We start from the raw sequence: 26,978 nt of genomic DNA, 5'->3' as shown, positions 1-26,978 counted from the left end.
ACCCATAGTAGCAGAAGACTCACCCGCTTGTACTTGAATAGGGAAGCAGATGGACACAAACAGACAATTTCCCCATCCTGTTTTTTTGTCTTGGATTAACAAAAAAACTGGTCTCAACCATCAATTTTGCAAGGAATACTTAGCTTGGCTACCAGTGACTCCTCTGTATCACATCTTTTTCATAAACTACCTTCCTCTCCAGGAAACCACCCAGAATTCCCATTTTGACTTTTTTCAACTCGGATGATTTTTGCGTTCTTTGACCAAGCTTATCTTCCACACAGCTCTAACACCAGCTGTCTAACCCAGCACCTCTTAGCAGTATTTCTACCCCAAGCTCAAGTAAAACATTACTGCAATGAATGAAAACTCAAATATATAGCCTTTAATCATGCTGAAAATCAAGTGTCACCAATCAAGTTTTGCTTTTATTTACAAAGACAGAAACTGGCAACAAACCAGATATACCTCATAATAAATTTATTTAACAAGGATTAAATCCTGAGACAGCAGAAGTTATTGCTTCACTTAAAGTTTCAGAAATTGCCAACAGGCATTTTTATATTTTTGGCTCCCAGTATGAATTCTTCACACAGCACTTCCAAAGCTTTAAATCATAAGCAAAACACAAAAATCAAAACTGAGAAAGATGGTAAATATCAGTGCAGCTTTAGTTAACTAGCTCTGCATCAGCTAGAGTACAGTACAAAACATTCATTGAGATTCAAGACACAGGAGTTTTAGTTCATAAATCTGATTTTTAAATCATTAATAGCACTTTGAAATAATAGAGGGATTGTACTTTCAAATCAGATACAATCAAGTGAGTGATGATTACTGCACATTAATGTATAAACCTAAAGGTTCTAAGATACTGATGGCCAGTTCATTATGATTACAGTAATTAAACCTCTTATCCTAGTCCATGAGTGAGCTGACAATCTTGTTAATGTCCCTTGCAACCAATGACACTGGTTCTTTGCACTATGACACACAACTACAGAACAATCCAAAGTAAAAATACCTGACTGGAGAGTTGTTATCCATCACAGCTCACACAAATAACTGTCACACAACTTTCATTCATGTGCTCTGCAAACTTACCGGTACTAGCATGTTTCTACTCTAAATGATGATGCCTGCACAAAATCTGCTCTGCATGACATTAGGCAATACTCATGAGATTAAAATAACTATTTAAATTTGTATTGTGATATTGATATAGCCAAATGTTTTATATATGATTTGGAAAAAACCATTAAGTTCCTTCAGATCCATCAAGTTCTTTGAATTTCAAAAATTACCCATAACTATTAACCACTGCCCTAAAAAACCCCCAAAACCTGGTAAGTATAAAAAATGAGGTCAGTAGCGTCTCATTTAAAAGCTTGCCAATTAAAAATTCGAAGATACTCTAAAACACAGTCATTTATAAAATCCATCCTATGAAAATAAAATAAGAGCAATCCAGAATATTAGACATCTTTTCAAGATTACTCTTTTAGGTGCTTTTCCTTAAGGAAAGGAAACCTTATTTTAAGAAATAGTAAAATGTATTAGCAAGTGCAATACTGATACACTACCAAAAGTTTCTCCAGAGGAGATACCAAAATTAGCCAATTCTAATAAATTGGAAGGAAACTGAAAATTTAGAGTAGATTAATTATAAGACATCCACTTAAAGGAGTAAGGACTTATACTCTTATGTACGAGAGAGCAAGTCCCATGCTCGTGTGCTGATAGTGAAAGATCCCAATAGGAACAAAACCACAAGTTGGTAGTTGGGTTGAACTTAGCCACTCATGCTGTAACACCAAAGAGACAGGAAAAGGGGTAGGACTAAGTTTTTTAACAAAAACATACAATGTGGATAAATAATTACCATGTCCCATCATAATATTGATTTCTCTGAATTGTGCATTTGCCAAGGACTCAACACAACCTACATGAATACCACAGCTTTCAGTGACTTCATCCAGTGACAAAAGCAATGCTCAGGACTTTGCCACTCAGCCATGCTCCCACAGGAACAAACACCTTCTATCTGGAGATCAGACTTGAATAGGACAATAGGATTGGTAGGTGATACTCCATGTATCAATGAAGTACAGTTTTATTTTACATAGTATCAAAATAATTCCATAAAGCCCTCCCATTACAATTGCCACTATTTATTATACTAATATTACCTCGTCAAGTGCAGTTTTCATTTTAAGAAACCCACTAGCCAAACTGCCACTTGTGGAAGAGCCAAGGTGAACTGCATTCAGAAAAGTATCATTATATCCCCAAGATAGCAGTAGTCTTTAAATAGTCAAACTGCTAAAGAAACACCGTTTGCTGAAGTATTTTTAATACTTGCTGTAGTCTCTGGCATCTTGTTAGAAAGTGCTTGCCATAAGAGCATGCTGCATCAGAGATAACCCTATTAGCCCTGCAGCATTGCTGTCAAAATTAAAAGACAAAAAGGTCATAGGTACAGGACCAGCCAGAAGAAAACGTCCAGTCTGGAAACCTCTCCAGTAAGGCATAGAGTTGAGGCGACTTTTGATCTTCCCCAAAAAAGTAATGTGCTGCTATAGCAAGGGAGACTATTCCATCAGAATGCTTCTCTGGGGCCTGAAAGTGAGAAAAGGACAACACAGTCTTTGTTTCTGACACTTCAACATAGATCAATTCAAATGCAGTATTCTACAGACAGTATCTATGCAACAAAATCCATCCTGCAGTTCTTCGTCCTCATGTTAAAACACACCCTATCTTCATATCAGTCTGATTACATGACAAGTTCAATTTGAAATTGACTGCCAACAAGATGTTTAGATCACAGTGTCTCTGATGTGTTACACAGCTTCCATGTGCTCCTACGACAGTGTTTGTATCTGTCTGTTTTGCTGACAAATCAAGATATGGACTCCAACTCAGTATTTACGCTGATCCTTCTACAGCAAATCCCTTCTGCCTAGCTTTGCCTCTATCAGACTTGCAAGGCTTGTCACACTTGAGACTCCAATCTCCCTTATCGAGTACCCTTGGAGGATTATTTGTGTTTAGACTGCCTGGTGCAAGAAGGAAAAATGGACTTTCTGAACTTTGAAAGATACTTGTAATATTTACTCGAAGAATAAGTGCTAAACCTATAGTAAAAACATACATGAAAAACCATACTGCTAAACCTACAGTAAAAACATACAGGTCTATAAAAAATAATTCCTTTGCAAGTTAGAAGCGTGCGGAGGCAGATAATAAATCCCACTCAAACAGCAAGGCTGGAAGCCTTGCTTCCAGCTGAAAATAATGTAAAAGAAAATTTAGAAAACAAAGCTTTTACAATTCTCTTCAGCTTAGGTGCATTTTCCACCAAGGATTCTATAATTTCCCAACACCAAGCCAACAAGAGAAGAGAAAGGGAAGGAGAACTACTCATAGTAATAAAAATCAACTCTGAAAACACAGTAGTAAAGATAAAACTTCAGGAACTGTGAGGTTAAGATCAGAGAAATCAAAAATTATGATCAAAGACCTTGCAGACAAGAAAAATATTTTTCCCTTGGCCATCTGTCAAGCTGGTGGACTACTCATGGAAAATACATGGAAGCTGATCTATAAAGCTGACGTATCAAAAGAGGGATACTAGAATCAAGATCTACCAAATAAAGCGAAGCATTAGGAAGTTACTGGGAGATTTTTCACACAGGAATGCAGCCATGGTGGGAAGAGGGGGGACCAAGGCACCACGGGTTTCCTGTGGCGCTGCACTCACCGTCAGTTCCACCCAGAAGTGCCAGGGAGCTGCATGCAGCCCACGGGAGTAGAACACAAAGTAGTCTCCCCCCAGGCTGGCGACCGGCATTCCATCCCCGAGGGACCAGCGGGACAGCGTCGAGCCCGCGTGCGGCCGCACATAAAGGGACATGTGGCTCGGGCCTGCGGGGACAGAGATGGGTGTCCACATGTATCAACAGGCAGAGGCAGAGTAACCACCTGCTTTCCCACAGAGCAGTAGGACTTCCTTGAACCACTAGTCATGTCTTCCAAAGCATAACAGAAACGTCCTCTCTACGGAAGATGCTCCAATTTTTTTGTAAGCACTGGGATAAGTGTGATGTTGATGTAACAGAGGAACACAGGACATTTTAAAATAATAAATATAAAAAAGTCTTATACACACTAACATATAAAATGCTACAAGATCCAGCTTAGAAAGGACCTTCTGTAAAACAAGCAAGACTTACTCAAGACAGATGAGGTTACCAGTCCCAGAAATAAGAGCTGCAAGACACAACTCACAGCTTCTTGTGCGCTATGGAACTGAATTCATGCTAATCTCAGAAAGCTCACTATCTTGGGAATGGCACTAAAACCTGCAGTACTGGAGTCAAAGCCTGATTTATTATGGGCATAAAAATAAACACAAATCATAAACCAGAAGCTTCAGTCACTCACCAGATACTTCAAAGCTTAACCTCACAGAATTCCAAGGCATCAGCTTCTTGGACAGAAGTTTAAATTGAATAGGGCTTCTTGGCAAAATTTCCCGAGCAGGAAGATACCAGTTTTTCCTGTGGAGAAAAAAAAAAGCTTCAAGTTATTCTCAATGCAACACCCTCAGGTCAGAAGACAAGAAGTTTCTCCATAGTACAGCTGACTGTGCTGCTACTACATGAAATACTCAAAAGGTATTGATTCTAGAAGAAGACAGGTAAAATCAGCTTTTGGCCAGACAAATATTTAAAGGGTATATTAATAGAAAAATAGTCACTAGTGTATCAATTCATTATCTTCATCTGCCTTAAATTACAAAACAAACGAGTGAGAGTATTTTCACCTTCAAACTAAACTTTTGCTCTCAAGATTATTGTGGTGTGAGAAACAGCCACAGCAGCTTGTTTCTTTCTGTGGAGACCTGCTACTCTAAAGATCCTCAACTGTCAGCTGCAGAGAAGGAAGGGAAGAAAATATATATCTCTCCTCCTCTGAAATGCCCTTTAGGAGGCCCCTTCTTCACCTTCTTCTCCTGTGGTGCTTACATCTAATTTCCACAAATCAACTTCTAGAGCTCCTGTAGCAGACCCATGGCAGAAGACACAGATGAAGGATTATTTACTTTAAGACCAAGATTATCCTTAGTTTTTCTTCCCTTATATAAGCGAAATTGCATAAACAACCCCTGTATTTTGCAATAAAGTGCTGAAGTGAAGCAGAGTTCACACAAACCGGAACATGAAATGGACTGGCAGAATCCAAGGAAGGCCACAGAAGGGAGCCTGCTCCTCGCATGGAGTTCTAATGGTGTCATTGATTTCAGGTACATGGGGAGTTATGTGAGAAATGCCATTGTAATCAAACCCATTAATCCATATACCAGAGTCACTTTTAACCACATTTCCATCTAGATCATGAAATCTTCTGCTCGTATGCTAGAAAGAAAAAAAACAACAAACACAGACAGATAATGGAGCCTCTGGAGTTTGCAAGAGTCAGAGGAGATTCTGAAATATCCTCCATGTGAATTCCTAAGGCCACTGCATTTTCAGTAGATTTTTCAGCACTGAATACATATCTGAGTATTTATGAATAAAATTGCAAGAATTACTTAGGTAAGAAACATACCATAAAAACACCATCAGAAGATGACTGTTTTAGCCCACCTCAAACCACATTCACTTTTTAAATTACCATTGTTTACACAATTCACCCACTTAAACCCCGCCCAAAAACACCCTGCTCTTCTGATACAGATGAGCTGAACACTGAGAGTGAACAAGGGAAACATTATCAATTGTTTCAAATCCAGGAATAATCATTAGACCTTTAAAACCAAGAAAGAAAAGGGATATTAAGCCTTGAAAAAACTATACATTCTTGCAACCAAAAGAGGCAATATAACATGCAAAGCTTTTCTTACCTGAAGAAAGACTCGCTTAGGCTTTGGATTAGCTGCATCAGAACTGTAAGGAAAGAAGATTCCACTACAAACGAGAACCAGAGTGACTACAAACACAGACGTTAAAGCTACTAGCGTCGTTTTTGTACTTTTGACAAGGTAAATGAAGTTAATCTAGAGAATAAAAAAACAGTCCAGTTATAAAACTGCAACACCTAAATATAAAACACTACTTGTTTTATAAACAAGTAAACACTAAAATTCAGTTAGGGAACTGAAGGTACATTAAAAAGACATAATTCCAAGTACCACCTCACACAAGACACTTCTTTTTAATCTCAGTATTTAAAACTAATGTTTTTAAGATTTTTTTCTTTTATAGAAAGGAATAAAGTGAGTACTTCCTGGAACTTTCAGAATTTTCTTGTTTTTAAAACATCTGCCACCCCTCCCCCCCCCCCCAAAAAAAAACCCAAACAAATAAACAAAAAACCCCACAAAAAAACGAAACACCAAACAAAAAACCAAACCCCAAAAAAACCCAAACCAATCTTTCCCGGTTCTATGGCAGCAGAAAAAGCTCAAAAATCTGAGTATTCTTTCTGAATTTTGTACATGTATTGTTCAGTCATACATTAGACCTAAATCAAATCTCTACTCAAAATTTAGCATTACATTTCGTATTTTACACCAGTCTTTACTATACCACCATAGAGCAATATAAGCTCTGCGCCAACGATCTTTCTTTGACTAACACAAACTGTGGAATCTTTGACATATGTTGTAGAACTTTGCTGTAACATTTAAGATATTGTCAAATTATCATTAACTTCCAGTATTATTTAAAAAACTCATTCTAAACTATAACGAAAGCTTAAAGATTTTAAACAACATTTGCAAATTCTACTTACAAAATAGGAAGACAGGATCATAGTGAAGATCACAATAAATCCTGCCAACACCACATCTGGTGGAATTTCTGAACCACTTCGTCCCATGACAGGTGTAAACATTTCAAACACAGTCCAACTAAGATACAGCACATACAGATAGGGAACAAACATCCCCAGCATATACATCACAATAAACTTTATTGTGGCACCTATACAGAACAGGAAAAAAAAAAAAGACAAAAAAGTAGAAGCTTAGAAGGACATATATACACAGCTTTATTGATACATCCACAAGGATACACTGCTGCAAGTCCCAATACGCAATACTGGTCCTCATCCCTGACGTGGATATGGGAAGAAGATCTCATTTTGCACAGCCAACACCAGTATAATTTTCAAAACCACCACAAAATTAATCTTGTATTACAAAAACAAAATTGAAACACGTTTTCTGTCCCAAGTATCATTTAAATATTATAATATTTTTATGAACCTTTACTGTTCATCAAAATTCTGATCACTTATTAATATACTTACATACTCTTTTTATAGCCTGAGACCTGGGGTGTTTTTCAGTGTATTTTTTTGAAGTGTCTCACACTTTCAAACTGTCCATAGTTCAAGAACAGTTTTTCATTACAAAAATGTGACTTAGTTAATTTGACTACTCAAAGTCAATGTCTGCAATTTCTTTTGCTTAGATTACAGTAGGGGTACAAGAATAGAAACAATTTCTGCCCCTCAAAACCCATACCTTTTTGGCTGAATTCCTTGTGGATCATCAGCTTAGTGAGTAAAGGAAATGCTACCCATAAGGTACAAATGAATGCTGAACAAAGGCCCATCTGAGTCATCACAGTCAATACTATTGACCAAATCATCAGTGAGGCATCAAAAAAGACATCTCCCAGGAAATGCTCATTCACATTCTGTAACAAAAAGATGTAAATACATTTCATTACTGTGCACATTCCATAGGTCCCATCTCATGAGAACACATAGAAAAATCCACATTCCTTGTATACAATTATTTTTCTTGGGCAAAACACTTTTGAATAGCATCATCTCACCATCCTCTTACCATACAGAATTATCTATGACAGTATATTTTTTTAATTAGTTTTCTAAATCTGCTGACATAACTTGTAAAAGAGATTACACAGGCTGGGGAAGAAGGAGGAAGGAATGTACAAATGACAATCCCAAAGCATACACAAGGCTAGTGTTTCAGGCAAAGAGGGCCTTTTTTAAAAAAACACAACACAGCATATTAAAAACTGTGTAATACTTACAGGTGAGAAATTATCTGGACCTCCTGAGAATGTAAACTTGTTTTTGAACAGTTGTTACAAGACTTCTTACACAAGCACTATTATTAATGCACAAATATTATACTTCTTTTTAGGTCATGCCATAAGCTGTCACTTCAGAAGTCTGTTTATTAAAATATGTTACTTGTTTTGAACAAAAGACATCATATGTGAGACAACAGCAGATATGTTTCGGGGAGGGGGAAGAAGAAATTTAACCATCAAAAATATTATTTGCTTTGGGTTTGGAGTTTTTTTTTTAAGTTACATGGGCAACTCTGCAGTGGTTGCAGCGCACAATTCCTAACTGCAAATCCTGCTGGTAGCCCAAGGGACTGCTTGCATGAAGAATGGTTAACAGAAAGCACCTACTTCAGTTTCAGGGTGAGAAGAAAAAAAGGGAGGAAAGTGAAGAAACATAAAAGTTGCCAAACCTCTTTCAAAACATAGAGCTTATCAACTCACAACTTGTTAATCCATGAATCTGCCTCTGATAGACAAGGAAGAAACTGGCTTCCAAAATTTTTATGCAACTTTAAAGTCAAATGCAAGTTACAGAAGCAACATTAACTGCACAGTGTGTTGCAAGCTACAGCATGCAACACTTCTGATTTTCAGATGGTTGGTCTGATGATTAGGCAATCAGTAGGCATGAAGAAGATCTAGAGCCTGAAATGTCTCAACAGCTAATGAAAGTAACAACCAGCTCATCCAGACGACTGGAAAACAGTAACATTGCATCTATTTCATAAGTTGCTCATCTTTTCCAAAAGAAAAAACACAAGGGAAAACACCAAAAATAAAAAACAAAGGGAAACACCAAAAACATGTATTTAGTAACTTACGTGTACCACTTAACACTCCCCTTCCCCAAAAAGTTTCCAAAAACCTACTTCCAGAGAAAGACACAACAGATCCACTCAGAAATTTTCACACCATCAAATGGCATGAAGTTCTTAAAACTTCTTCAAACATTTGTATTTGGATGACAACTAAGGCTTCCCAAATTCTCTTGTCCAAAACCCCCCTAAATGGCCGAGATAAGTAACAGCAAGCTGAATGACTAAATATTACTGCACCTAAAACCTCAACCTAGCAGGCCTGAGTAGTCATCTCCTGCCCTGGAGGAGTGTCATCTATCAGATATCTCAAGATTATTCGTATTTAACACAAAACCATATTGGACTGTTATAATCCATAATTACACGATTATTACACAAGTTAAATCACATTGGTTAGTCCATAAAAGAGAATCCTAAGCAAAACAGGTAAACATGTAGCTCGTAATCACGACAAATGATAGCAATGGAGAAGTAACACACCAACTCCTGACTGAGCTTTGCAGGGGCCTAAATGACTTTTACCTATTTCACAGAAGAACACAGACAACCAAGAGCTCTGTTCCATCTCTAGCTGTGGAAAAAACAACTATAAAGCACAATAATCACAGAACTGTTTAAGTTGGAAGATACTTTTGAGATCATTTGATCAAAGCCTTGCACTGCCAAGGCCATTGGTAAACCATGTCCCTAAGTACCACATCTAGACATCTTTTAAATACCTCCAAGGATGGTGACCCAACCCTTTCCCCAGGCAGCCTGTTTCAGAGCTTGATAATCCTTTCCTTAAAGAAAGGTCTCTTAATATCTGATCTGAATTTTCCCTAGCATAACTTAACATTTCCACTTGTCCTGTTGCTGGTTGTCTGGGAGAAAAGACCATACCCCACCTGGCTATACCCTCCCTTCAGACAGTTGTAGAGAGTGGTAAAGTCCCTCCTGAGCATCCTTTACTCCAGCCTAAACAATCCCAGCTCTCTCAACTGCTCCTTACAGGACATGTGATCCAGACCCTTCACTAGCTCCACTGCCCTCCTCTGGACATGCTCCAGCACCAAAACTGCTTTCTTGTACTGAGGGGCCCAAAACTGAAATTTGAAGTGTGGCCTCACCAGTGCTGAGTACAGGAGGACAATCCCTGCCCTGCTCCTGCTGGCCACACTGTTGCTGGCACAGGCCAGGATGCCATTGGCCTTCTTGGCCACCTGGGCACTGCTGGCTCATGTTCAGCTGCTGTCACCAGCACCCCCAGCTCCTTTTCCTGTGGGCAGCTTTGCAGCCACTGCCCCAGCCTGTGGCACTGCCTGGGGCTGCTGTGACACAAGTTACAAAGGCTCCTGCCTTTTTTCTGAAACATCTCCTAAAGGTCAATGCTGCCTTAAGTCACATAGCTCTTACCTCTCTGATTTAGCAGAACAATCTCTATGTTTAGATGAAGCATTTTTTACAGTGACACTTTAAACACTAAAAACTTTTTGCCCTGTTTTTTAAGCAGCTCAAATCTGCCTTCCACAGATTAAACACCTCATTGCCCTTCAACAATAACAACAAAGCCTTGCCTACCTTGTAGAAGAACTTCTTGGCTAGCATGTGCACAAGAATGAGCGTAGCTGCAGCTGCAGTGCCATAAAGAGACACAGAAACATAGAAATGGGTGTACCAAGAAAGAGCCCGTCCAATGAAGGAGACAAACACTGCCACCAGGAGGACTGCCACCAGTGTGCACACCCAACTTGTCAGGGTTAAGCTGAATGCAGCCAGTAACTTCTTCAGGTTATGAACAGCTATGAAGTAGAAAAAAGAAGGTTCATTCAACACTTGTGTATTCTACTGCAGACAATCATCAAAATTTTAACTACCCCATAGTGTAACTACTTTAATGACCAAAATAAAAGGATCCCCTGTGAAGATATCTTAACAGCATATTTTGCATCACTTAGCTAATTCTTTGCATGTCTATTTGCACACATCCCTGCTGCAATCCTCGTTCATAGAATACGGGTGTATTTTGCAGATCACAGCTTTCTTGATAAAAAATTTTACTAGGGGGCCAGTGGAGCCACAGTTCCAATTTTAAGTATACAAAAAAGCCCAACAAGAAACCCAACGAAAAACAACCACAAAAACTACAAACCAAAAAAAAACTACTCCCCTTAAAAAATTCAAAACCAAACCAACCAAACAAACCACCAAAAAAAACTCCAAACCCCCCTCTTCACTCCTCACAAAAACTACAAAAAAATTGAGTTGATTTTCTTGTAACATTTTCTTAATCCAAAAATGTTTTCTGGATTTTGAAGAGGAGAATGGGTGTGATTTCTTAAGCCTTATTTCTTTTAAACAGGCATGTTCCTACACATACTAAGAAGGTCTAACTAGATTTAAATTGGTTTACAATCTCCATTAAACTTTGCTGTCATTTCCCCCATTTTTTTTCTTACTGGTCCTGTCTATAGACAGGCGTTGAAGAAACACAGTTCTGACACCATATCTGAATTAACAAAATAAAAAATATTATATGGATACTCTACAATTTTCTTTTCCAATTTCCAGATTTTGAAAAGATTAAATTTTAACCTTCATGAAATGATGAGACAAAATCATGATTCATAAATGATAGACATCTGGGCCTATCATATTCTTTCACCATTATTAATATTTAGATGCAAAATTTGAACACAAAGCAACTCCTATGGCATGCTGCACACCTAAAATTTATTTCTGAAGTTCAACTAACTAGAAGTTGCAATGGCCTGAACACCTTTTTACCTGAGCTTCTGCATCTAGTAATTACTATTTGTTGAAGAGTAATGCAATTAAAAAAAAAAAAAGCTGAAAAAAACCCCCACCAAAAAAACCCCAAACAAACAAGCAAATAAAAACACACCAAAAAACCCCCAAACAAACAAGCAAATAAAAACACACCAAAAAAACCCCAAACAAATAAACAAAAAAACCAATAACCAAAAATCACCTAGACTTACCTCTGGGTTTTGGCTGTAATACTTTTTTGCTTAAATAAAAAAAAGCAATTGCTGCTGTAATATAGTTCATAATTGTGCCAACACGAGCAGGATAAGCCAGGACAAATAAACCAAGTATATCAAAGAACACAACATTTCCATGTCGATACTCAAAAGATTTAGCCAACTTTTCTGATGTAGCTAGGTATTTTAGGACAGCCAGAATATTGTCACCTATTAAAGGAGCAGATGCACAGTATAATTATATCAAGGTTAATAAATTACCACACAGCATTTTTAATCTAAGCATTTTGAAAAATTGTATAAAAATATCCTCAATGAAGGCATGAATACACAAATGATTATACTCAAGCAGGTATTTGACAGTACACACAGAATAATATTTTTATGAGTTATTCTACCCAGCTGTCAAAATAAGTATACTTGGGAAGTCTCATGCACTTAGACACCACCTCAGTGAAGGCAACAGTCAGGCTGTCAGCCCATAAATTCTTCTTCACTTCTGATATTTAGCACTGGACTTGAAGGCTCACCCATAGAAGAGTTTATAATTTCCTAATCTTCATTCTCTTCTCCTCACCACTAAGGGATCCCTCCAGGTTTCCATGACTATGAATTACCTGCCTTTCCTTCCCTACATGTCTGTAAAGACAAGACCACTATTTTACTCTGTAGCCTCCAGGCACCAATCACCTTTTGCTTTCACACAGTACAGCCAAAACACAGGTAACCAAATGAGAGCAATCATTCTCAACTTTGATTTTGCTTTTACTAGACCATTAAAAGTGCTTAATGGCTGTAAAATCTGTCTTTTTTTTTTTTTTTTAATCTGTGATATATTTAGTTCTGCATATAACCATCATGACCACTAAAATCATCTTTCCAACAGGAATTTAAAAGCATTATTATCTGTCCAGCAGCTAGACTGGTGCAAGGAAGTGTTTAAAAACCTAATTCATGCTGGTCATCTCAGCTAGCTTCTATATAAACTTGAAGAGTGCATAGTCAAAATCCAGGAGGCATTTAGGCTTATGCTAGCTTTTCCTGGGACATTAAAGGTCTTTATCATTTTCTTCACTGCATTCTGTCAAATAGCCTGCTATGAGCACAACCTGTTGTGGAAAATAAATCCTGTTTACCCAGTCTGTGTGCTACCACAGAAGTTTGACCAAGGTGCCTTCAAATACAGGAATCTGTTGGCAGATCAGTTTCTATGCCACCAATCTACTCCAAAGCTTCTGATGTGAAACATTAACCAATAATGGGACTTAGTGAGATAAAAGGAACACAGAATGCTGAATAATCGGGTTATCAATGGAGAGATAATAACTTTGATTTGAAAGCAAACTGTGGAATCTAACATTATTGGATGCTGATAAACTTTATCTTCCCAAGCTGACCAAATATATTTCTTTTAGATTTAAAATGTATGTATTCAGTTAATTCTTTTTTTGTGTTCTTGAGAACACAACCAACATGTATTAAATGTGTAATTAAAATTATTAATTCATACCACAGCAGTCTTAAAACAAAATAAAAAAGCAGCTACAATACTACTCTTTGGTAAATTACTGAATCCTTAAAATACCAACCTGCTCTCTGAATGGAATCTGTCAAAATTCTGTCTGATGTATCATATTCTGTATGGTAAATGTAGCCATTTTCAATAAAAGCCAAATCTATTCCTACAGAAAGAAAAGCAGCATTTTTAAGATCTGTAAAATCCTAAAACCCCAAAACAAATACGCAAGAGCCTCCCGTATACTTCACAGAAATGATGCTCTACTTTGTAACCCAGTCATTATTCTTAGAGATGAACAAAATAGTCTTCTTTACAGAAGGAAAGCTATCTGGACTTCCAGTGTCTTTAAAAGAGAACAGCTTTAAAACATTTTAAAGTATCTGTCCTTTTGCATGTACCATTCCCATGACATCTGGAGAAACACATGAAAACACAGACATCTCAGCCTCATGTACAAGTTGTACAAGGTGCTTGCCAAATGCTTACTTGCAACCCTTCAATAAATGTTCATGCTGAAAAGTAATAAAAAGGAGCACTGTGAAACTACAGAGCACCTTCTCAAAATACCAGGTGTGCTCTTTGTACTTCTAATGTGTAAACAAAAGTATTTACCAAAACCCAAAGGTTACTCTGCTTGATAAGTTATCCATTCAGTGTATCCCATTCACCTGTTAAGCTGCATATGCAAAAAGCTGCTACCTGCAATCTGAATTCTCACAATTTTTGGTCTCACAAATTAGGTCTCGACTTAGAAGAATGTATCAGTTGTTAAACTTAATTTTTTTTATTGGTTTATTAAAAAAAAAAAAAAAAAAAAGGTCAGTAAGAAATCATTTACCATGCAGGTACAACTGTGCAAAATCAGCTACTTTATTTTCAGACTAGAAATGTACTTCAGAACAGTACAGAATCTGCCAGAACAACTGCTTTGTACTAATAATCAATTCAAAAATATCACTTTTCTTGAAAGTGACTCCAATGACAACCTGTCCTGGACAACAAGGACTTTACAGAAGTTTACAGTCTTTTCACTGAGTGAACATTTTGCATATCTTTCTCACTGTTCATTCTGCACAGAAAGCATAGCAACCTGTAAACACATGAGCAAAACTAAAAACTTCTGTCCTGTCCTTGATTTTGGAAAATAAACGAACCAAACCGCCAAAACCCCCTAAAAACCAACAACCAAATCCCCCAAACAAAACACCACCATCAATTATGAAAAAAAACCAACCCCCAACCAAACAAAAACAACAATAAAAACTCCCAACCAAACAAAACCCAAGGGCAATGAAAATGCATTAGTGACTATGTCACTATCCCTAAAGAATATGATTTTGGTTTATCCATTAGATACAGACATTTCATTCCTGCAAGCAGGTTATTAGCATCATGTACCAAAATGTTGCAAGCCAGAATATTTAACAGAGTACAGTTAATTCCTGGAGTATTTTCCTGATTTTCAAGAAACTTTTCTACCATGAAGTTTCTTTCTGGAAAACACCAGTCATCTAAAAACATCCCTAGCAAACTATATGACAAACTCAATCTAAACACTCTTTCCTTAGGAAAGGAACAGGGAAATTCCCTCCCAGTGTGACAGACAGATCAAATTTGAGGATGTTCACATAGTCAACCAGAGACCAGTGTTGTTGTTATAAAAATGTAATGTGTATTGACATGCCTTTTGATAACATACCTGGAACATTGCCAAAATCCCTGTAGATACGGAAGTCTGTATCTGCTGGGATAATGCCACTCTGAAATATTTCCTGTGCCACTACAGAGGCAAAAGGATGTTTGGCCGCAACTACATATGCTTGCACCAACCAAGGATTCTCAGGTCCTAACAAAAGATAAGCAGAAAATTCAGGATATGCATTCTCATGGTAAGAAATAACACAAAGTAACTCACTGGATACTTAACACTCTTGCCCCGCAGAGCATATAGTAAGTACAATTGTATTGGATGAATGACTCACACTTGAGAGAAAGAATTAGCTACACCTGAGGGGAAAAAAAATCTAAGCCACTGTTGCCTCCTAAAAAACTGTTGCCTCCTAAAAAAAAACTAAGCCACTGTTGCATTCAGTGGCAGAGCAAATAAGCTATGTCCCAAAGAGACCTTGCATTAATGAAGAAGTCACAACCTTTAGCCAAGCTTCCAATCCATCATGTATCACACAACAATACTGCTGTTCAGAAAAAAGTCTGTCCTCCCCTAAAGCATTCAGTGGAAGTAAACACCTAAGCACCTGCACCAGTACAAGAATGTCTGCAGTCCAGCTATAATGGGGCACAGGTCTAACCACAGCCCACAAAACACAAAAGTTTTGCTGCTTCCTGAGCATGAGATGGAGTTCTAATGCCAACATCTTCCTGATTTTACAAGAACTACTATGAAAAATAAATAGAACATGTGAAAGTATGAGTATTAAGATATATGTACTATCCAAATACTTTTCTCCTTTTTATCTTGAAGTAAAAGGGAAACACAACTTCTGTTATTCTGCCCTCCACAGGCTTCCCACCTATGAAGCAACTTCTGTGGTAGTGCTTTAGCCTGTAACTATCTAAAGATTGAGAACAACTTAATAGCTACACAGGACTGGGAAAAAGGCACAGATGTTCTCTTGTCTTTTGCTTATGAGTAATTTTAAATATTCCTTCAAGTCTGCATAATTTACTACCTAGTGTAGAAATTGGACACAATGCAAGCTCATACCTGTTTGAAAAACAAGTTCTTTTCCTCCTACACCTGCTGCCTCCAGGTTAATAAAAGCTCTGATTGACTTGGCCCACTCATGTTGTGTAATGAAGCCGTGACTAGCCTTGATGGGGAAACAAAAAAATATAGGTCAAACATCTACCAGACATGCCTAAATGTTATTTTCCATCATTCAAGACTGCATATAACTCAAGGCACAAGGCAGAAAACACAAACAGATGCAGAAAATGCAAGTCTTCTATTTAAACTAATATATACAATATCCTTAATCCAAGTGCATGTTTTCCTTTGAGATGCTACACATTCTCTTCAGAAAATACCGATAATTAAGGAATATTTCAAGAGATTAAACACAAGCTATATCCTTCATTTGTTAAGAGCTTTAATATACTGCTTTGATGTATAATTTCTAATTTTGGCACATCCTCACCTGCAAAATATTTTCTTCTGCACCATTAAATAAGAATATGACAGCATGCTGCAGCGACTCTGATGATTTTGAAAGTGTGTTAAGTATTTCAAGCATCACCGCACAGCTAACAGCATCATCGCTGGCACCTTAAAATAATCGGCAAAATAATAAGGCTTACAACAAACACACAGATTTGTAACAAAGACAAGAGAGAGAAAACAGTTTATGCTATTTCAGTTTTAATATAACTGCAGTACAATTGTGTTAAGCTTTAGTATATCTTCTGGTACTCTGTCTATACTAGTTGAAAGCAACAGCTGAGAGAAAAAACATGTTCAGAAGCTAGGAAAGTGAATGACAAGATATCAGATTCAACACTACTGTTCAAGAGAAGCAGACTAAGCAGCTTATTAGGAAAGCAATGTGATAATTATCTATTTTCCTAAATACAACATGAACAAGTAAGGATGTAATTTTCATTGACAGCACTCTCAAATTTTAAGAAATAAACATTCCCACCCTGAAGTGCTCTACACTGTTAAAACGAATTCAATTAGGAGGACAAAACCTCGAAGTAACATAAAGCTAAGACTGCAAAAGAAAGCTAAGGAAACACCAGAATTCACACCTTTAAAAGTCTCCATAAGGTATATATTATAACAAAAGATTTTCATTCATTATCAGATGCTTTTCACCACCCTTCTTTCTTTACAGAAACCCCTTTCACTCTAATCTCTGTTGTCTTTGAGTTTCTCATCCAACTACAATCTCACACTTCCCACGCACCACTGCTTTTTTATCTTGATTAAGCAGCCATCTTTGAGTCAAGGCCTCCCATTTTCCCACTTCCCTCACTTTGGTGCAAGCTGCAGCACCTCCCTATTCTTCTCTAATAAATAAAATTTGAGAGAAAACAGAAATTTAAACCTCATTCCTGTGGGCCTGGGTTGCATGCATGCTGCTGACATGCACTGAGATGCCAACAATAGTGTGTTCAGGTGTCAGCATGCTATGTAGGTACACTTGTTAGCTGCTCAAAATGTTCAATTTACACATAAAAGAAAAAAAAGAGCAGCTTTTCCAAAGTTTGTCACCAGGCAAAACTTAAGAAGTATCTGCTATGAAAAGGACATATTCCTAATATAAACATAAAGCTAAAACCTAGGCTAAGATTTAATTTATTGCATAGAATAAGTAAATTTGAAGTCTTTCCAATACACCATTTTCTACCCTATTTCTCAGAAATTATGGCCTTGTTGTGACAAAAGCTTTCCATATATCGCCACCCAAATACCTGATTTAAAGCCCTGACTGTCAAAGGTTTTCTAATTTCACAGAATATCACAGAACATTCTGAGTTGAAAGGGACCTTAACTGCTACCCCAGTTTATCAGGAGTCTGCTCTTAGCCACATTGAGTTATTTTATTTAAAATGCTGTATTGAAAACTCAGCAGACCCATATAGTTTACAGTGAGGTTAGTCATTTACCTGCCCTGCTGTGAAGCTAAGAAAAATAAAAGTTATTGGCTTCAAGAGCCATAGAGATTTAGATCTGATAAAAGCAGCCATGCTGCCATAGACTATTAGACAAACTTGCAGAGAAAATATATCCCAGTACCTCATACACAACAAAACTGACAGGAGGTTGTAACAGATTTTATGGCAGATATCAGTAAACTAAGAAAACCACATTATGTCTGCAATGATAATTTCAAGGATGCTTTTGCTGTCAAGTTTATCAGAAAATAATCAAATAGGCCATACAAACTGAAGACTAGTAAATCAGAACAAGAGACATATTTTAGGAATTTTCAGATTATAGTTTTTCCTTCAGAAGGAACACAAGCTTTCTAAAATAAATGATTTACTGAGATTCACTTCAAGCATTTTGTGTATATAAGCGCCACAAGCAGATTGTATTTTATTATCTGATTTTCAAACGTATTACTCACTGATCTTTGAGTCAGGCTGATTCTGGTTAAAAGCCCACCTTTTTGGTAATGAAAAGAAGGGCTGTAAGCAAATAGCTAAGAGAAATATGGGAGAAAACAAAAGATTCTTGCTTAGGTAATGTGCAAGTGGCATATTAAGAAAACAAAAGGCACAGCAGCTCCTTGCTGCTGTAAAGGGCTAGGCTGCTTTGTGATTGAGAACAAGCACATAGGATGACTTCCAGCTTCTCTGCAGTTTTCTCTAAAATCCTATACAAACCACTCCTGATTTTGGCCCTCCTGTGCAAGGTTGGTGAAACATTTTAGTGTCTGAGTAACTGTAAAGAAAATGATTGATGTAAACATAATCTTGTTTTATAATCCACAGAAATCGACACACAATTTACACAGGACATCAATTTGAAAACAATTTTTAATTATCATACTACTACGTTTGTGAAATACTCTAAGTCTTGGTAGACATACATAGATTATACATACAGTAAATACATCTCTGCAGTTCCTCAGTCACACAGCACTATAATAATCACGCATTTATTAAGCTTAATTTAGAAGCTCATGTTGTACAAATACGATTGAGGAGAAAGAGAAGTTCTATATATTATTTATGGACAGAAAAAAGGCAGAGGGAGTCCAGCAAAAGCTTTGTTTCTCTAACTAACACTCAACTGTTCCCTTAATAATGAGGACTTGTCACATGTGCTACAGAACAGAAGGCTCACCAGCAAAAAAATAAAATATTGCGTGGGATGTAAATGAAGAAACTCCAGTTAGAGCTGCACCATTGGTGAGTGCCATCTGTGGGTGTTTTTTAACTGTAATAACAGGCACACACCTGTGGCTGAGTGTTACAACAAATTTTGTGTTTTAGATCCATACCTTCCTAGCTTTGTTAAACTCACAAATGTACAAAGCAGTTTACATCCTTGCTGCAGTAACGATTTAAAAGGACTAGATTTAAAAAATATAGAGGAACAAGAATAAGAGAGTATACAAAAGTGACAATCAAACTAGCAGTAAGATATACACACTAACAAGGTAATAGTACTCCAGCCCTTGATCACTACAGTCTTTTGAGAGAGAACCTTTGAATGTAGAAAGAAAAAAAACCCTGGCATATCTTGAGCATATCAGACTGAAAATCTGAGATACCAGCAAAAGGAGGGGAAAACAGACTCATTAGTGGGGGTGGGAAAAGTCTCTGGCACAAAGCATCCTGTGAAAGGAAAACCAGAATTAAATCAGTACAGAAGTATAAAAAGACCAGGACGATGTGTGGAAACAGCACATAAACAATATGCGTAAGCAGTGAATTACAAGAAAGGCAGATATAACCAAACTTCCCAAAAATCTAAATAAGTATCTGTAAATGGCTGCCTACCAGAAAGTGAGAGTGAAATCCTGAGCTTAACAGGATCAACCTGTCACTCTAAACAATGAGTTTCACTGAGACCAAGTTGACTAGTTGGCAAGTACATTATTCTAACGTGGCTACTTGGTAAGAGAAATCCATGAGCCAAGCTCTGCAGCTCATGTCACACACAGAAACATGGAACAAGCACACAGACCTACCTGGGGTATTTGGTACGGAATCAAAGTGACAATTGGATAACACTGCATGCTCGGCTCCATTGCGAGGCTCCAGCTTCACTACCACATTGGTTATGTTTGCATAGTAACTAGTAAAGCCTCCTAAAAAGTCAATGCTGAAGGAGCCCGTGGGCCTCTGTATGTCTACAGATATCTTGTGAGCATCCGTGCTTTCTCTTTCTATTCCCCTGATTTGCTCTAAGAGGTAGTTAACTGCAAGAACTTCATTTTCTGGACTTCCAACTGTTCTGGGCCCAATTGCTGTAATGTTGTCAAGATATCCCCTGTAGGACATAAATTAAAACTTAAGCATCAATACATTCAACATTTAGTATGTAACTTATCTACAACTCTAACACTTTAGTAGATGGTTCTATTTCAAAACTCAAGGTAGGGAGAAGAGGCTAAAGCCAGTTAGATGGTAACTTGTAATGGGCATATAGGCCTGATTAAGATTTCTTAACTATTTACCATGACATTAAGCCATGGTATTAGTTTTCTGAGCTGAACACATCAATTTAAAAAGAAACAGAAGGGTGAATGGAGAAGCTAAAGATTTTACCTTTAGTGAGGTTCTGTATATGCATATACGTCCTTTTTTGAATGTCTGAAAAAATCACATTTTTATCAAGACATACACCTGACGCTAACACTCCAAAACTGAAATTAAAGTGAAAGCTTTAGTTTTCCCGACGTCTCGGTGACATACCAACTGAAAACTTGCAAAGAAGCTTTCCCAGACACAGAGCGCTACATGAGACTACTAGAACTAAACTATGGGGGAGGCGCTGTTCCATCAGCTCCGAGCTCTCGCCAAGGCACAGCGCGGCACGACCCCTTCTGCCAGGGACCGCCACCCACCCCGGCCGCCTCCCGCCCGGCACCACCGCCGTACCTGGCGCGGGAGGCGCTGAAGTCGCGGGGCCCGGCTGCGGCGGGCGGCTGGCTCAGCAGCTGCCGGTGCGACACCTGCGCCAGCGCCCGCAGCCCCAGCAGGTACAGCAGCACCAGCGGTGCCCCCCGCGCCTCGGAGAGCGGCAGCAGCGGCCGCCGCCCGCCCCGCTTCTTGCCGCCCGTGCCGGGCTCGCCGTCCTCTCGCGGCGGCGGCCGGCGGCGGTCCCGCTGTGCGGCGGTGGCGCGGAGCCGCCACCCGTCCGTGTCGCCGCTCCGCTCCATGGCCGCGCCGTCCGCCGCGCAGCCGCCGTACGGGCACGGGCGAGGGTCAGAGCGGAGGCCGGCCCCGCCCACCGCTCACGTGACCCGGCGCAGAGCGCGGCGCTGGCGCTGCATCCGCCGGTGTCGCACAGCCTCGGGGTCGGTCGGGTTAGAGGGCAAAAGCGAGTCACCTTGTCCAGCCTCTGTGCTCCAGTAGGGTCATCCCAGAGCACATGGCGCAGGATTTGTCCATACTGCTCTTGACTATCCCCAATGAGGGAAACTCCACAGCTTCTCTGGGCAATATGTTCCAGTGCTCAGTCACCTGCACTGTAAGGAAAAAGGTTCTTCCTCATGCTCAGGTGGAACCTCCTGTGCATCATTTTCTGCCCATTGTCCTCTTGTCTTCTGCCCTCGTGTCCTGTTGCTCAGAGCCGCTGAGAAGAGCCTAGTCCATCCTTTTGGCACCCTCCCCTCAGAGACTTACAGACACTGACAGGCCACCTCTCAGTCATATTTTCTTGAGGCTGAACAAGCCCAGCTCTCCCAGCCTTTCCTCATAAAAGAGATGCTCCAATTCTTTAGTTACCTTTGCTGCTCTCGTTCAGACCGGCTCCAGGAGCTCCATGTCTCTCTTGTCCTCAAGGGGCCCATACTGGGCACAGCCAGTGCGGCTGGGCCTGTTTGGCTGCGCGCTGAGGCTGGGTGGCCCTCAGCAGTGGTTGCCATGGAAAGTGGTGTGCTGGCAGTGGTGAAGCCCTGGGCCCTCTGTCCACCACAGCTCCAGGGTCAGCGTCCACCTGCCCCTGCCCCTGCCCAAAGACTGCCCCGTGCACCATGTGCTGCATCACCTTGCTCGCAAAAGTTTGCGAGGCTTTCCCTGGTTTCCTGCTTCTTTTAGTTGTTTTCTTTGGCTTGTTGGTTTGTTTTTGTTAAAGCAGAAAGGAAAGTTCACAGAAGTAACAGTGGTGCCACACAGGGGATCAACCAAGTGCCACAACCCTAACCCTAACCCCAAAAAACATAAAGTAACGGTACTGATGGCTCTTGCAGGGTTCCCCCCTCCACTACCTTATATCTTTGGCATTTCGTAGCTGTAGCAGTGCCTGTGCTGGAGGTCAGTTAGACTGGGTACTGTTACATGGTTTTCTGGGGTCCCAGGATGAGGGAAGAGACGAGACAGTTGACTTCATGCATCAGAAGGCTTGATTTATTATTATATGATATATAAGATATAAAACTATACTAAAAGAATAAAGCTAGAGATTTCACTACCAAGGCTATCCTAAGAATAGAAAAGAATGTGTAAACTGAAGTCTTCTCAGCCCGAGACGGGCCGAACAGGTGAATTGTGATAGGCTCTTAATTGCAAACAGTCTGATGGGGCCAATCACAGATTTCTCCCCGTTGCATTCCACAGCAGCAGATAAGAATTGTTTACAGTTTGTTCCTGAGACCTCTCAGCTCTCAGGAGAGGAAAATTCCTAAGTAAAGGATTTTTCATAAACTATGTCGGTGACAGGGTGCAGAGCAATAGTATCAGCCACTAGTGAATAGTGGCTTCTAGTGAACTCATGCCAAGGAGACCACCTGTGAGGATGGGGCCCAAGCAATCACAAGGACCATTACTCATGCAGCACTCCACATGGTTCTCTTTGGGAGAGAACACTTCTGCCTGCTCTCACACTGTCTTCAAATGATGGCACAGACCTGTTTGTGGTCATTTTCCCTATGTTTATCATACTGCTTTCCAGTATTTTTCACCATTTTTAAAGATGTCTTAAAAGATACTTACTTTTTGCTGCTTTGTGATATAATCTGGAAACAAAATATGTAATGATCTAGAGAAATGGCATTTTCAATAAATCGAGTGGTGCAGTTAAACACTGAACACTTCTCCTTTCTACCCTGCCCTTGTTGGCAAATGAAAACTAATAGGATTTGTAATACTCTTTGGAATTAAAAAGTCTGAAAAAAGTGGTGGACTTAAAGGTGATGACTATGCTCTATGCTCTCTGCACACCCCAGTTTTTTTTGGAAATTTCCATACTCAGGCTTAGCGAGTTTTCTGATTTGCTTCACTGCATCCTCAATAGAGACAAGATTATTGATGACAGTTTACGATTTACAACTCCGATTACTTATGACCCAGTAACATAGTTCTAGGCTGAGAGTCTTGGTTTACTTTGTTTTGTTCCATGTTTCTTCCTTTCTGCTTTTGTCTCACCTGCCTCTCAGAGGTAACCCATGTTACTTCTCTCTTCATGAGCAGACAAACATACCTACAGGATAGATTCTCAAAAAAGATGTTACATTAGAAACTACTATGAAAAATTTCAATATATTTTCTTTCATAAAAATACCAGTGCAGAATTAGTCCAGTGAAAGGCTTGGAACACAAATAACAAAACAAAACAAAAATCAAATGTCACCACCCACTATGTCATGGAATGGAAACTGCCCTTTGACAATGTCATATTAATAAGCCATATGATAGGTTAGTACTATGAATATACTTAAGAAAATATGGTTTTAAAGAAAGACAGGCCTACTATTGAGTGCAGCTCTCTATTTCTCCTTTGAAATTCTTGTGTAGGTCTTGAAGTTACATAGAGAAGACAATCAAGGAATCAGATACAGATTTTCATCTCTTATTTTGATTAAATGGATAATGTCATCAGTGTTCAAATACTGGTGGGCCACCACTCCTGAAAGATTTACCTACGCAGCTTTATGCAGGGTCAGTAGCTCTCCAGCAACATATTTTGTTTTGCATCAGTTTTACTATGCCTACATAGTTGATCTGAAGTATTATGCACAGTTTGAGAAGTAGGAGCTACACATCATTTGTTGATGCCTAGCTCTTTCTTTTGGCTCTAGGCATACATGAGGATTGGAAATTTTATTGTTTTCCTTATTATTCTCCTTTTATTTTTTGGGCAATATTTGAACTTGAAACCACCGCCTGTTAAGAAAAAGTCTTGACCGTACTAATTTTGACAACAGTCATATTCTTACAGATCAAAACAACTTTAAAAATTCCATCAATTCAAAATTCAGAAGTAATTTTCTGCTTTAGATCATAAAGACTTGGTATGTTTAAAAGAGCAACAGCCCTTTTATCTTCTGTTCGGAGCACAGCATTTGGGAGGGCACTGCGGGGTATGAATTAGGCTGGAATTATACTGCTTACATGTTTTGACATGATTGTAATATCAGGGTCAAATACATCAACAAACACAGTGCCCTTTATTGCTCTATTAGTCTGGAATGACCAATTTAAGATAATTGGATCTGATTTCCAATCAAATTATCCAGCATAAATTCAGTTTGACTTTATGTCAGGAAGGCTGGTGTTTAACCTAGTTTCCTGCAATCCAAGCTGGCTCATTTTGTCAGCTCACAAAAGTGGAAAAAACCATGTTCACTGAGCATTAATTATACGTGTAAGCCTTGTTTTAAGCAGAAAGAGTAAAAAGACAATTCCTTATCAATAAGGACTTGGGTTGGATTTATTTTCTAGTTTAGTAGCAAAAGTAAGTTAAGTCATAGCAAGTTAGCATTCTTGCTTTACAGAAAAGTACAGATAAGAATGTTTTATATGCTAAGGCCACCATCAGGTATTAAGGTGAGGGAACTAGAACACTATCTTCTGAAGAACATTCAGTTTTGACTAAAAATAAGCAGTGATGAAATAACAGGTAAGTTATTCCCACTGTCACCTTTCTTATTCATATCTGACTTACTGTGGTATTAATTTCTTATCTTCCATTTTCTATCCATTGAATCTTCTTACATCATTGACCAATAAATTGAAAATCCCTTTGTTACGTGTTGTCTAGTCTAGTGTAGGTGTTAATACATCATGATCAAGACCCCTCTTACATTCATCTTCAAGCTTAAGTTCTATAAACTGGTGATTTTCCAGCCCTTTCATGCTCCTGTTAACCATTCTGATGATTTCAAGTTTTCTAGTAACTTACCTGCACTGCTAAACTAAAAGAAGTAGCATTGCAGCACCTACACCAGTGAAACATACAAAGGTAAGATCATTGCTACTCTCCAGGGAGGCAGAGATGTTTATTTGCTTTAACATAAGCAGGTTGCCACAGCTTTGAAGCCACAGTTCTGTCCAGCTGTCTTGGGAATCGTGTTCTGTCACTGCAGCATGTTCCAGCCATCCACTCAGTGCCCCACAGTTTCTCTGATAGACCAGCTTTCAATGAAATTTGGACTCAGCAGGAAACTCTGTGAGGAAGATGACTCAGATTTTACATTCTGAGTTTCCAGGGCCTATTATGTCAGCCTTTTCTTAGTGACAGATGTGGGCTTGGAAAAATCTTGCTTCCCTGCAGAGAAGGTGGTGTTTGGATCACTGAGCCTTGCTGCTGCAATAGAGCTAGATCTCTTCTCCTCCCTCAGGCACAGATCTTTCATCTCTTCAACCACATAGCCAGCAGTTACCTCACTCCTATAACTACAGAGTTATAACTAGAAGCTCATATTAAATCAATTTTCTGCCCTGTCTTCAAGGTGGATTTTTTGGGCACTACTGCCAACAGTCCAGTTGCCATCCTGTAATTGTGACCTGGTTCATATTCTTTGTACTGCAAATGTTTGCCTTGCAAATTTTGTAAGTGTTCAGTATTGCTCTGAGTAAACACACATTCTTCTTCATTATCTGTTGCCATCCAAGTCTTAAAAATTAAACTAGGAAGAATATTTTCAAGAATATTGAAATTGCAAGAATCCATCCTTGTGGATGCACAGGGCAGCCTTGTGTAGCCTTTCATTCAGTTCAATACAAGCTGTTGTCGATTCTGAAAACTCTTCTATACAGGCACACTTCATACTGTCAAGGAAACTGGCACTTTTTCTTCTTGGACTTTATTTCCTTACTTTATCATAACTCCCTAATACAGGACCTAGCCATGGATAGCACAGTGTGTCACACTACTTTAAGAAAATAGGACAGGAAGTCTAATGAGCTTATATCTCTTAATGTCCGTGCTCTCAGCTGAATTCTTGCAAAAATCTTTCCCAGACATCAACGGGGGAACATTTAGGGCTAATTTAACCAAACACATCCATCTGTCTCCTAAGGTATGAAGACAGAAAATGCCTTATTGACACTCCAGACATACTGAAGAATTGGTCATTTCCACCTTCATGCTATAATTAAAACAGAATGATTAAAACCTGTTCACTCTTTTCAGAACAGGAAGTGGGAGAAGCCACCCACAGAGGCTGCTAGATTGATAGGGCACAGAGAGACTCTTGATTGCATCAGCACTGTGCTTGACCATTTTTATTTGGTAAGCTTAAGCGCTGCATTTCCCTGTTCCCTGTTTAGCAGTAGTCATTTCCTGTGTTCCATCCTCTTCTTACCCTATAATTTTGTAATGAAAGCTGTAATGACAACCAAGAATTACATGGAGAAAATTAACTGATTATTGCTTGTTGAAAAACAAAACAAACAACCTTTGTTCAGATAAATATACCATCCACTTGCAGCCAAGTCAGGCTCCATGTCACCCTCTTCCCTGTAGATACTCTGTCCCCCATTCCATGCAAGCTGAGCATTCCCTTTGTTATTAAGGGAGGCCAAGGATTGATGTTTCCCTGGGGAAGGGAGCAATCAGCACACCTGACTGTAATTTCAGGAGAGAAGGCTTTTTCTTCATTTGCTCCCAGCCTGTAAAGCT

The 26,978-nt window shown here is 39.0% G+C and overlaps 1 protein-coding gene across 1 annotated transcript; it reads right to left on the bottom strand.

The window, feature by feature from the left end:
- Positions 1–363: 363 nt before the first annotated feature.
- ERMP1 (endoplasmic reticulum metallopeptidase 1) lies at positions 364–21,303 on the bottom strand. Its single transcript, XM_009098998.4, has 15 exons — positions 21,014–21,303; positions 20,101–20,402; positions 16,594–16,721; positions 16,161–16,266; positions 15,135–15,281; positions 13,506–13,598; positions 11,914–12,126; positions 10,493–10,713; positions 7,535–7,709; positions 6,799–6,989; positions 5,909–6,061; positions 5,218–5,420; positions 4,447–4,562; positions 3,764–3,927; positions 364–2,619 (listed from the first exon to the last, which is right to left on the bottom strand). Exons 1-15 carry the CDS (start codon positions 21,292–21,294, stop codon positions 2,455–2,457), a joined length of 2,658 nt encoding a protein of 885 aa, XP_009097246.2. The 5' UTR covers positions 21,295–21,303; the 3' UTR covers positions 364–2,454.
- Positions 21,304–26,978: the final 5,675 nt, after the last annotated feature.

Source organism: Serinus canaria, chromosome Z (genome assembly GCF_022539315.1).
Source record: "Serinus canaria isolate serCan28SL12 chromosome Z, serCan2020, whole genome shotgun sequence".
NCBI classification, from domain to species: Eukaryota; Metazoa; Chordata; class Aves; order Passeriformes; family Fringillidae; genus Serinus; species Serinus canaria.
This window is presented reverse-complemented; position numbering and strand designations above follow the sequence as displayed.